Consider the following 12,929-nt stretch of genomic DNA (forward strand, 5'->3'; position numbering starts at 1 on the left):
TAATCTTAGTGGTGAGACACAAACCGGGACTAAAGGGCAGCACCCGTTTAGTCTCGGTTCGTGCCTCAAACCGGGAACTAAAGGGGGTCAGGTGAACCGGGACTAATGCCTTAGCCGCACGAACCGGAACCAATGCTCACATTAATCCCGGTTCGTGACTGAACCGGGGACTAATGGGATGACCCGGCCTGGACCTTTGCCCCCTTTTCTACTAGTGTCATTGACTTTGATGGCCACACTACCGCCAGTTACAAAAATTTTGGATCCACTTGCTCCATTTGTTGGAGAAGCCTTTCATCCTTAGGGCCTGTAGTAGGAAAGACCATTTGCCCTTGTCATAGGCTTTTTCGATGTCTATTTTGAATACTACTCCACTCATGTTTTTTTGCATCTCATGGACGGTCTCATGCAGGATTACTACGCCATCGAGTATGTTCCTTCCTTGCATGAAAGCTGTTTGAGATGGCCCGGACAACATGGCCAGCTACTGAGTTTAATCTATTCGTCGCCACTTTGGTGAAAATCTTGAAGCTGACATTAAGGGCATATGGGTCTGAACTGTTGAATCCGTTCGGCCTCCTTAATCTTCGGCAACAAGACAATCTCGCCAAAATTAAGTCTGAATAGGTCAAGTCGGTCGGCATGAAAACAATTGAACAACCCTAAAAGGTCAGACTTGATGATATCCCAGAAATTCTGATAGAATTCTGCGGGGAAACCATCAGGGCCGGGTGTGATATTAATAAGCCAGCAGCTCCCCGCTCCCCACTCCCCGCTCCCAACCACGGCGACTCCACGCCCGCACGCCATTGCTCCCCCCACAGATCTCGCTGCGCTGCCCTCCCGCCATGCCTCCCCGACGTCGCAGGGCCTGCGCCGGGCGGCAGGAGACGCTCTCCTCCTTCCCCTTCCACTTCCCCCACCCGCTTACCCCCCCCCCAAGTACAGGAGGCGTTCACAGAGATGGCGAGACTGATCTCACCAATCCCGCAGGCTGCAACCATGGCGTTGGGGAGTCGGGATTGGACGGAACGGGCGATAAGGATCCGCGTCGTGGATCTGGCGGGTTCAGGAGTGGAAGGCGGCAGATCAGGCGGTGGCGGCGGTGCGAGATCCAGTCACGCGCGCTGCGGCGAGCAGTTATGCCGAATCATGTCGGCTGTGAGCAGAAGAGGAACAGAGATTGCTAGCGAAGAGGATCTTCGACGAGGCCACGCTGGCGGAGAGACAGAGGATGCCTCCATTCCCGCACTCTCAGTCGGAGGAATTCATGAAGTGGGCAAGGGCAGAGGCAAAATCCGAATATCCTCGCAGAGCACTGAGGTGGGAGGGCATGCTCGGAGTGATTCCCAGATCGCCGCCGCAAGGCATCTCTTCCTGGCCGTCGCCGTCGATCCGAGACTGAGCCCAGATGGAGCTCGTGCTGAAACGCCCCCAGGCTCTGTACTGGCGAGCAGTAGCAACCCTGGAGACCGGAGCAGCCGAGCTTCGCCGCCACCGATGCCATTCAGTTCACCGGAGAGGCGGGGCGTGTGCCGAAGGGTGACTGCCAGGAGGGCCCTGCAGGTCAGCGAGCTCGCGGCGGACCCCGCCTACCCCGACCCTATTACTTTTGCGAGGAAAGTGGTTGTGCCTCCTCAAAAGGCGCCTCCCCCCTGATCTGCATCAGGGTCCAAGACAGGGGCACCCTAGGGTTCGTCCAGTTCAGAGCAGATCCAATTTGGTCTGGGTCCGGAGAGATAAATTCATCTCAGGAGACTTCTCTGCTGCCGATTCAAGATCCCTTTCGCCTCAATTGTCAAGATGGCCGGGGGTGGACGTGATGGCAACAATCGGGGAGGAAGATATGGCTCGGGGAGGGGCCGAAATGGTCGCCGTCCTACTCCCATGCCGTCTGGGCAGGAGGGGGCCGCTCCCCCGCCGATGGTGCCGCCAGCGCCCCAAGCTGCCCCGCCGCCGCAGATGTCGATCTACGCCAAGCCTCCCTTGTTTCCAGTAGGCTCAGCCCAAGCTATGATGCCAGGGGGACAGTTGTATGGATACCAGGGGGGTTGGAACCCACAAGCGCAGCAGATGCCACAGTCGGCAAACCAGCAGCAGTTCCCCTTTCAATATTTGCCTCCTCCGCAGGTTTTTCCTCAACAATTTGGCCCTCAGATGCAGCATGTTCAGTTTGGGGGGAGTGGTTCATCTGCTGGAGGAAGTGCACAGGTCAGTCAGTCGGATTCTAGCAAAGTAAGAAGAAGAAGAAGAGCCAGAAGAGTAAGCAGACAGTTGCTACTGCCAATAGCGACGATTCCTCCTTCAATGTGGACCCTAAGTTCATCGGGGCGATCTGTTACAACTGTGGGCTCCCAGGACACTTTGTGGGTATGTGTCCGATTCCCAAAGTCTGTCTCATTTCAGACTCCTGGCCATCACATGGACTCCTGCCCCACTTGGTACAAGCCATACCCTGCTGCCATGTATTGGGGAAGTGCCAACAATGGCTTGGGCTTTTTCCATATTGAAACTGGTGACAAGGAAGATTGTGAGTGGCTCAACTTCGGAAATGTTGGTTTGGTGTTAATAGAAAAAGGGGAGATCTCTGAGAAGGAGCCGGGGTTGTGTTTCTCAGATATGTGGAAAACCAACTGGCCCTGGCAGATTAGAAAGTATGATGAGAAAAAATTTATTGTCAGGTTCCCTCCTAATAAGAAGATAAAAGATCTGGTGGAGTACCCTTCCATCAACCTGAAAAAAGAAGGAGTTACTATCTCTTTTAGTGATTGGAATGGAGAAATGCCAGCTTATGACATCTTAGAGGAGACTTGGATAGTGATAGAAGGTCTACCTCCAAAATGGATCTCTTGGCACATCATATCTCAGATATCTACTATACTGGGAGTTCTTGTTAATGTTGATTGGCACACCATCTTCAGGAGCTTCTATGAGAAGGTAAGGATTCAGGTGGCTGTTATAGACCCTGCCAAAATTCCTAGAGACAGGATGGTGGAAATACACCATGAGCTTTATCTGCTGCAATTTTCTGTGGAATCTGAGGCTGATAGTGGTCAGGGGTCAGATATTCCTCCAGGACCTGATGATAACAACCCCTCTCAGAACAAGCACACTGAAGATGAGTTTGATTCCAGTGGTGATGATTTACTTGGAGAAGATATGGATACTGGGAACAACAATACCAACAGTAACACTGGTAAAAACAAGCAGCAGAACACTGGGTCTGGATCTGGTGGTACCAAGAACATGCAAAAGTGCTCCACCCCTGCTCCTAGAACTAATGAAGTAAATGCAGGCCCTTCCATCTGTCTGGGTGCTCCTATGACCAAAAGCTACCTTGAGGTAGTGAAGAAAAGGCTCAATGACAGCATAGGGTCCGCCCTCTTTGGCAAGTTTGAAGATGCTGCTGCTAATCCTAAGCACACCAATACTCTGCAAAAGTGGGGCCCTGTGGTGGCCTCCAGAATTAGCACCAGAAACAAGAGGGATGATAGGCCTGCCCTTTAAAAGGCTCAGGAATTGAAACAAATCAAAAACCTGGAAAAACCTACTGTGAAAAAAGGTACTCATAACTCTTTTGCTTGCTTAGATGATGATTTTCTTATTAAAACTGCAGAGTGCTCAGGTATTAACCTGGGTGATAGCAGTGATAATATTAAGGAGAACATCTGCACTATTAAGCAGATTGAGTTAGATAGACTTGCTAAATTCAACTCTGACAATCCTGAAGTTTTTCTCCCTGCTAGTATAGATATTACTGGAGAGGAGTTTGGTTTTTCTGATGATAATCTAGGGAGTAATTCTGGGTCAGAGGAAGGGGCACATATGAATGTGTCCTCTACTTCAGACTCCCCCCGGGTTGAAGTCAAAAGAAAATCTGGCTCCTGTAGGGGGAGAAGAAAAATTGATTTTATAGTTAAATGATAGGTTGTTTTTGGAACATCAGAGGGTTGAATGGACCCATTAAAATTGACAAACTCAAAGAGCTCATTAGAGCCAATAGCCTTGATTTTGTTTGCATTTCTGAGACAAAGAAAGAAGAATTTACTCTTCTTCAGATTGAAGCCTTTGACCCTAGGTCTACTTTTCAATGGAAATGGCTCCCTGCAAATAACACTGCGGGAGGGATCTTAGTTGGGTGCAAGGTGGATATGTTTGAAATGATTCAGTGTGATTTACTCAACTTCAGCATCTCTTGTTTGGTCAAAAACAAACAAGATAACTCCATTTGGAGGCTGGTCGCAGTATATGGCACTGCTTATGAGCAGTTCAAGATGAATTTCATAAATGAACTTCACTCCTTATTTTCTATCTGGTCAGGGCCAACCCTAGTTGGAGGTGACTTCAATTTAATTAGAGAATCCAGTGATAAAAATACTGGTGTTATTAATCAACACTGGGCTGATCTGTTTAACGACTGGATCAATAGTTTTGGCCTGCTAGAGCTTAAGATCAATGGGAGGAAATTCACTTGGGGTAATAACCAGGACAATTTAGTGCTGGCTACCTTAGATAGAGTTTTCATGACCACTGACTGGGCTTTTGCTTTCCCTGGTGTGAACCTCAAAGCACTACCTAGGTTGGGTAGTGATCATACTCCTCTGATTATTGATACATGTGCTCTACATATCCCCAGAGACAAGCCATTCAGATTTGAGAAGTGGTGCTTGGAAGTAGATGGTTTTAGAGATGTTGTGAATAAAGCTTGGACTGCCAAATGCCCTTATAATAAGGCCATAGATGTCTGGCAGTTCAAGATTAGAAACTCTAGGAAAGCCATTAAAGGTTGGATGGCCAATTATGAGGCTGAGCAAAACAGGAACAAGCAAACCTTGGTGGCTGAATACAATTGTCTAGATATTTTTTCTAAATCCAACCCTCCTTCCCCTAATACTAACAGGAGAATGAAAAAAATTGCAGGGGACCTGGAAGATATCTGGAGAAAGGAAGAAATTAAGGCCAGACAGAGGTCCAGGGAGAGAGACATTCTGGAAGGGGACTTGAATGCTGGATACTTCAAAGCTGTATCTAATCAGAAAAGGACGAGGAAGCAGATCATGGCGTTGGAAGGTAATGAAGGTATTGTAACTGATCCTGAAGATATTATGAATATTGCTGTGAACTTCTACAAAACTCTTTTTGGCTACCAAGATAAAATCAACATCAACCTGAAAAATGATTTTTGGGAAGATGGAGAGAGGGTGACTGATGCACATAATTGCATTTTGGATACCCCCTTCTCAGAAAAGGAGATAAAGGATGCTGTCTTTGGCTCATATGCTGAAGGAGCTCCTGGGCCAGATGGCTTTCCTTTTTTATTTTATCAACAATTTTGGGACCTTGTTAAAGGTGATCTATTTGCTTTATTTGATGATTGGGAGAAAGGTGAGCTAGACCTATATAGACTCAATTTCTCTTTACTTACTCTAGTACCTAAAGAGGCTGATGCCACTAAGATGGAAAAATTTAGGCCTCTTGCTATGATTAATTGTAGTTTCAAGATCTTTGCCAAGTGTGCCACGAATAAATTTGGCCCCATCTGCAAAGATTTAATTTCTGTGAATCAGACAGCCTTTATAAAAGGCAGGTATATAGCTGAGAGCATTATTGCAGCCCATGAAATTATTCATTCTGTTCACTCCAGCAAGCAGACTGGTTTTGTGTTTAAACTAGACTACGAAAAAGCTTACGACATGATTAACAGAGAGTTCCTGATAGACATGATGTATAAGAGAGGTTTTAGTACTAACTGGATGAGGAAAGTTAAATCTCTCTTATACAAAGGTTCTGTTGGGGTCACTATCAATAATAAGAATAGTGATTTTTTTATTGCGAGCAAAGGAGTGAGGCAAGGGGACCCCTATTCCCCTTTGCTTTTCAACCTAGTAGCTGATGTTTTTACAAAAATTCTTATTAAAGCCTCCAGAAACAATATCCTGGAAGGCCTCTTCCCTAGTTCCAATCCTGCTAGCATCATTAATATGCAATATGCGGATGACACCTTACTTTTCCTCAGCAATAATAAATCCCATGCGAGAAACCTTAAGTGGCTACTTTCCTGCTTTGAACATCTATCTGGCATGCGGATTAATTTTCATAAATGTGACCTGGTTCCCATTAATATTAATGAGGATGATGCCAATATCTTTGCACAAATACTTGGTTGCAAATTGAGTGAGTTCCCTATTAAATATTTAGGTGCTCCTCTTCATCACAGAAAGCTTAAGAAAAAGTGAGCTTCAACCTACTGTTGATAAGATTATCAAGAGAGGGGCTGGATGGAGGGGGAGACTTCTGTCTTCGGGCAAAAGACTCACGTTAGTGAAAACTTGCCTATCCACTATTCCTAGTTATCTTATGGGGATTATTAAATTCCCAAAATGGGCCATCAATCTAATAAATTCTCAACTAGCTCACTGCTTTTGGGATGACTATGAGGGTCATTTTAAATATCATCTTGCTGCCTGGGGTAATGTAACCTTACAAAAGCAGCATGGGGGTCTGGGCATTCCTAATATTGCTGATATGAATTTATGTCTTTTAGCCTCTTGGATCAGGAGATATTTCCTGGATGAGGGCAAAATTTGGAAACAAATTATTGATGCCAAGTATAAGACTCACAGCCCCAATATTTTTACTTGCCCTGAAAATGGTGCCTCCCCATTTTGGAAAGGGATACTACGGGCTGCTAAAGCTGCCAATGTAGGATATTCCTGGATAGTGGGGAATGGCAAGAGTATTAGATTTTGGGAAGACCAGTACTGGCTGGGTCATACTACCCTAGCTACTCAGTATTGGGAGCTATACTCTATTGCCAACGACCACAATGTTTCTGTTAGTGAGGTCTGGGATGGCACCAATCTAAAAATTACTTTTAGAAGGTGTTTCACCCATAAGCTACTAGCAGAGTGGGACGATTTGTTCAGCCGCGTAGCTAATGTAAAATTAAATGGCGTTGAAGACACCGTTCGCTGGAATTTTGAAGCCAAAGGTGTCTTTACTGTCAAATCTTTTTACAACTTTATCAACTTTAGGGGGATTGATCCGGGCAACCTTACAATTATTTGGAAAATTAACATTCCCCTTAGAATCCAGATCTTTCTCTGGCTCGTGGCCAAAAACAAACTTTTAACGAGAGACAATCTGCAAAAAAGACAACATGTAGATGACGCTACCTGCCTTTTTTGTGGAGAATCTGAATCTATTGAACATCTATTTTTCGGCTGCGTTGTTGCGATCGAGCTATGGAGAGGGATTTTTGATATATCTAAAAAACAAGTTGGTATGTCCATTGAGAACATGCTAGCTTGGTGGTTTAAACACAAGAATCTCTCAGCGGACTGCATGTTACATTCTGCTGCCCTTTGGGCTCTGTGGAATCATCGCAATGACATTTGTTTCAAACATGTTCCCTGGCTTGGGATGCAGGTGTTGCGGAGGAAAACTGCTGCTATTCTAAGCAGCTGGATGGTCTGATGCTCAGGCGTTGCAAAAGAAAGAGGGATGCACTTGGTGAGAAAGATGGAGCAGGAAGCGCGTGCACCCCCCCTCCTGATGTGGCCAGACCCTGGCTAGGACTCCTGAAGTGCTCGGAGTTGCTGTTCGATTGCGGCAATGCATGAGATCTGGGCGAGCGCTTTTGCAGTTTTCTCCCTCTCCCTTCGAGATGTTAGTTCTTTTATTTTTGCTGGAGCTTAGTCTCTATCTCTGGTAGTTGTTCTATGGCACTTTTCTGTGGAGGCTAGAACTTCTATCTTGCTGGGGCAGCGTGTGTTGCTGATTATCCCCCCCGCGTGCTTGTAACAAGATGTCTGAATGCTGTGGTTTCATTTTGGTAATACAAAATGAAGCCGGGGCCGAAAGCCCTTTTTCTCAAAAAAAAAAAAACCATCAGGGCCTGGAGCTTTGTTATGTTCCATTTGGAACACCGCAGCTCGCACCTCCTCTTCTGAGAATGGTGCCGTTAGGATATCGTTTTCTTCTGCCGTGTCATGTGGAATATCATCTGTTCGGGTCTCATCAAGGGTGAAATTCCCTTCAGTCGGCGCTCCAAAAAGAGATTTGTAGAATTTGGTGATATACTGATTTTCTTGCTGATCGTAGGCACAGTTAGGTTACAAACATACCACCTCTTTTAGAAAGTGGACTGTCTCAATGCCTGAAATACAAAACTAAGTCCTTTCTCCTGTGAGCGCAACAAAAACTGTACTTGAATGCACAAATTATGTCTCCCCCAAGCAAAACTGCATCTGACATGGTCAAATTGGCTGAACATTTCGTAATCTGACTGGTCGCGGTTGTTCATTTCTGTAGAGCCACGATCACCGGTAACATTTGGACCTTGCACGAGATCACTGATCCTTTGCTTGACAAAGGTGGGATTCATTAAGCTGAAGAACATTTCCATCAAAAAGGGACAGTCTCAAATGCCCATCAACTCCAGTCTTGCTCATGTTGTTTTCAAGACACCACTCAAGTGACTCATCTAAGCCGGCTGCTGTTCGTCTTGCATCAGTGCGAAGCCACTTATTACTGCCAATAGGGGAAAAGAGATAATGAGCAACACATGCAATCATACTCTGAAGCTGAATAATAATCTCGTTGATGTTGAACACCGCTGAATACTGGCCAAAGTACTCCAAATAGTAACCATTTTAAAATGAGAACTCCTAATTATATGTGTGTCAAGAGTAGTATTAGAGCCATCATTTCTTACTAACGGGACTCCTGACATTCTCGGCAATAGATACACAGTGTATCCAAGGTGTTTGCATAATTGACAGCTAGAATTGTGCAAAGGCTATGTTTATTGCATAGTAGTGCTCTGACCGGAGGAGGGCCACAGAAACCATCGTGCGGGTTGTAAGTACAGAATTGTTTTGGCGACTGACCTCAAAATCACAACACATTGCTATTTTGGTTAACAGGTTGTAAGTACAGATTCTTTCATTGATCCCAGCTATGACGGAAGCTAGCAATGATATCTGCAAATAAAGGCTTTCTAGCCTTATAGAAATAAAACAATTGATTAGCTAATGGACCTGGACAGTCACGCGTTGTGTAAAACCAGATAGACTCCAGATGAGTTTAGGATCAGGACTGAAGTAGTTCTTCTACACAAGAAATTGGTCAAACTATACTTTCGGAAGATCGACAACCTCCAATTCTACAATGGATTTGGGATCTTTTGAGCAGCTGGACATGTTTCAAAGTTATGAGAACAAGAAAATCACTTGGGGAGTTGACAGGTTCAGTCTGAATAGTAACCTGCTGCACATATCTAAACCCCAAATTCAGGAGCACCATTTTCCACAATTTTCTTTTATTTTGGCTATCTATGTCAAGAAATCATTGTACACAGATGAATTTGCATAACAGTGAGAATAGTCGGCTCAAATTTCACATCTACGTCAAAAATCCAAGAGCAAAATACAACACAAAGGGGTGAAACAACTGCTGGACATGTGTAGAAGCAAAATTCTAGAATGAGAAAGTAAATCATATCAGTAAATGTGGTCTGCCACACAGCATAAAGAAACTCAGTTGATTAAGTAGCTATATATGCGCATGTTAAAAAATTCTAGGCTGCAAAACCAGAAAAAAAAAACAGGAAAGACCAAGACACACGCTATGATCCATTACATGAGAAGTAATCTGATCTTTTTGACATTTTATTTATCCTACATCTTTGTGAGACCCGCGGACTCAGCGCAGAATGTAAAGAAAAATCCTACATTTACTTTCTCAAACAGAACTGCATTTTTCTAGTTGTCAAAATACGGTGAGCAGCAATTTTTTGTAAACATAATGCCCTCTTGAAATTAATTGAGACCCGTCCATCACTTATTTGTGAACTACTTTTTTTCTGGTCACCTATGTACTGAACTACTAAACACTCCTTACGAATTTACTCTGCTTTTGTCAAGTACAAGCAGAATCCATCTATGTAGGAGTGCATGATTTGTTGATTGTCAGTGAAATACAGTCTACCGTCTGCAACAGCTATATTTGCTACAGTAAACTGACGATTTGACAAACATATGAGACCCATCAGATGCTTCCAAAGTACCTGAACCAAAGTAGGTCTAGGCGACGGCTGATGGTCTTCCGGAAAAGTCGGCAGAGGCGATGGCAGATTGTCTTGCGGCGAAGTCGGCGGAGACGATGGCGGTGAGGTCAAACGAGACGACGCCTGCAAAGTCGACAATTACAGTATAAGACAATCATAAATTCGGCAAGGAGGAAGATCAGGGAGTATTAATGCAAATTTTGCTACTATATACTTGAATTACATGGAGATCAATCATTCCAAAACCAAGTTTCCTGAAATACAGACCATTGTCTGGGCTCCAGATTAACTAACTGACTGAATTTACTTGAGCACACTTGCTGCCGCTGCTCTAAAAAGGCCCCTAGTCAACATATTAACATCATGGGCAATGTTTCTGAATGGCTCAAAATATTCACTGTCAAATTTTGCAGTATACTGTCAACTGAAAATAACTGCCTGAAGCTGACACTCTTTTTCAGTTTTGACGGCAAAATAACAGGAACAAAGGTCCCAGTCTGAATATATCACTGAATTCGTTCATTCAGATGCCCAGCCCCATATCATGAATAACTAAAAAGAAAAGAAAAAGCTACTACATAGCATAGTCAGAGGCAGGGGACAGAAACAACATCTAAAACAGGGAATTGCATCCAATCAATATCAAGGGGATATATACCTCTGTTGTAGCCGCCGGCAGTGACATTGGATGGTTGGACGGACGTTCTTGTTCCTCCGGCGAACTCTGCGCTTCTTCCTCCGGCGAACTCGGCGGCGACATGGATGTTTCGAGGAAGATTGCAATTTCGACGGGATTTGATTTTATTTGATGGAGCTTCTGGTCCGAGGACCCTTCCTTCTTATAGTAGGCAACTCAAATCCGGCTCGGGAAATCCATTGATTGGTGTTGGAGAAGAACACGTATTTGCTGTTGGAGAAGAACACGGAGTCCAATCACGACACGGGAGCAGCAACTCTGCCGCCGCTGGCAGCTTGCGACGCCCTGGGCACCAACTTGTAGCAGGTGGTGGAGGTTGAGGGAGGCGGCGACCGCACGCAGGAGGCGGAGCTCGCCGTGGGGGCAGGCGAGAACGCGCAGCTGCACTGGGATGAGGACGGGAGGGGCTTGGCAGTCCAGCGCGAAGCAGAGGGGGCGAGCGGTCGAGGCAGAGGCGTCGTCCTCTGCCCGAACTGCTGCTGCTCGATGCAGAGAGCTGCGGGCGGCGTCTGGAGTTGCAGGGGAGCGCGCACAGGAGGGATGGATGGGTTCATGGCGGAGGCGTCGGGGCTCCATGGAGGGCAGTGGCAGCTGCTTACTGAAGAAAGGAAGGAGAGAGAAATTCAGAGAGGGAACATGGGAAGGAAGCAGAGAGAGACTGCAGGATAGGGGCTTCCTGCCGGCGTCATGGAGGAACTCCGGTGAGGCTCGACGTGCTGCGGGTTGGACGGGAGGACAGCAGCCGCGCCGCCGTCGCACCAAGGCTAGGTTCGCGCGCTGCGTCGAGCTCCGCCTCCACCCAGTGTGCAGCCGCTCGCGGGCGCACGCGAAACCACAACGGCCATGGCTGATGGCCTTCAGGGCGTCGCCGCGGAGCTTCTCCTGTCGCCGCTCGCCACCGCTCGTCGGAGCCCCAAGCACCGCCGCCGTGGAGTGTCCTCCTCCCCTGCGACGCTCGATCCAGTGACCCCGGAGCTCTCCTCGCCGCTGGCCCCGCGGCACTGGTCGCCGTCGCGGCTGTCTTCCTCCTCCCTGGCCCCGCCTCCCGCCTCCCGTGTACGCGCGCTCCTCCCACTCTCTCCCCCCTCGCATCAGCATCTGTCGCCCCCTTCGCCTTTTTTTTATGTAATGTCGCCCCCTTCGCCTTATCCATCCTTGTGCGGCGCGGGTGGAAAATAAGACGGCGTGGACGAATCGTTTTTCACTTATCCATGGACTGCGGGTCAAATACTTAAAAGTACAGGGACCTTTATGCAAAAAAGCCATGACGGTGAGCGGTCTCAATCCGTACTTTATTACTCCCTGCGTTTCTTTTTAGTCCGCATATAAGGATTGGTCAATGTCAAACTTTATAAAATTTGACTAACTTTATATTAAAAAATATAAACATTCACAATCTGAAATTAATATTATCAGATGCACCATAAAATGTATTTTCATACTATATAGTTTTAGTATTGTAGATGTTCATATTTTTTTAATATAAATTTGGTCAAATTTTATGTAGTTTGACTTTGATCAAATTTTATATGCGAAGTAAAAAAAACGGAGGGAGTATTAGGGAGAGACTAGAAAATATTCTTGCTTGCCTTATACTCTAAGTTGATCGTGTACTCTATATATACGCCCACAAGGCTAAGTAATACAACAACAACAATTCCGCCAATCTATCTCTATCCCTTATAACATCCCCGGCACCGTTAAAACGAACCCCGCGCCCCCAAATCCTAACCCTAGCACATCCATTCCCCTCGTTGACCTCTCCTCCTTCCAGATTCGTCCGCGCCCGAGGGTAACCGCCAAGGTCATCACTACGATTCGCCACCTCCCGAGCTCTCCTGGCTTCCCCGGCCCATCCCGTGCTCTCCACCGGCCGCCAGGCCTCCTCATAGTGAGCCCCATCCGTTCCACCCCGTTCCTCCTTTCCCCGTCGCCGTAGTCGTAGTGCACGACCGCCACCCGAGCTCAAGCTCACCGCGGCCAGCCCGCGCCTTGGGCTCTTCGGCCCTATCCCGGTGCGCCCGTGCCTCTCCCGCTGTCGTCCTCGCCCTCGTGACCCGCGTCCGCGTGCGCCTAGCCGGGCAGCCCCGCGCTCGACGCGTCCACCCGCTGCACGCCACCTCCCCGCGCTGCTGCTTGCTGCTTCTCCTGCGCTGCTGCCCG

The 12,929-nt window shown here is 46.8% G+C and overlaps 1 protein-coding gene across 2 annotated transcripts; it reads right to left on the reverse strand.

Moving 5' to 3' along the window:
- Positions 1-8,060: 8,060 nt before the first annotated feature.
- On the reverse strand, positions 8,061-11,903 carry LOC125506902. 2 transcript variants are annotated; one of them, XM_048671610.1, is made up of 4 exons: positions 10,728-11,903; positions 10,070-10,192; positions 8,892-9,006; positions 8,061-8,532 (listed from the first exon to the last, which is right to left on the reverse strand). In XM_048671610.1, exon 1 carries the CDS (start codon positions 11,862-11,864, stop codon positions 10,923-10,925), a length of 942 nt encoding a protein of 313 aa, XP_048527567.1. In that variant the 5' UTR covers positions 11,865-11,903; the 3' UTR covers positions 8,061-8,532; positions 8,892-9,006; positions 10,070-10,192; positions 10,728-10,922. The 2 variants fall into 2 exon arrangements, with proteins under 2 accessions (XP_048527567.1, XP_048527566.1); XM_048671609.1 differs by lacking the exon at positions 8,892-9,006.
- Positions 11,904-12,929: the final 1,026 nt, after the last annotated feature.

Source organism: Triticum urartu, chromosome 5, assembly GCF_003073215.2.
Source record: "Triticum urartu cultivar G1812 chromosome 5, Tu2.1, whole genome shotgun sequence".
Classification (NCBI taxonomy): domain Eukaryota; kingdom Viridiplantae; phylum Streptophyta; class Magnoliopsida; order Poales; family Poaceae; genus Triticum; species Triticum urartu.

Excerpts from the sequence above, each read along its gene's own strand:
- LOC125506902 (XM_048671609.1), bottom strand. The coding sequence starts at position 11,864 with ATGCTGATGCGAGGGGGGAGAGAGTGGGAGGAGCGCGCGTACACGGGA.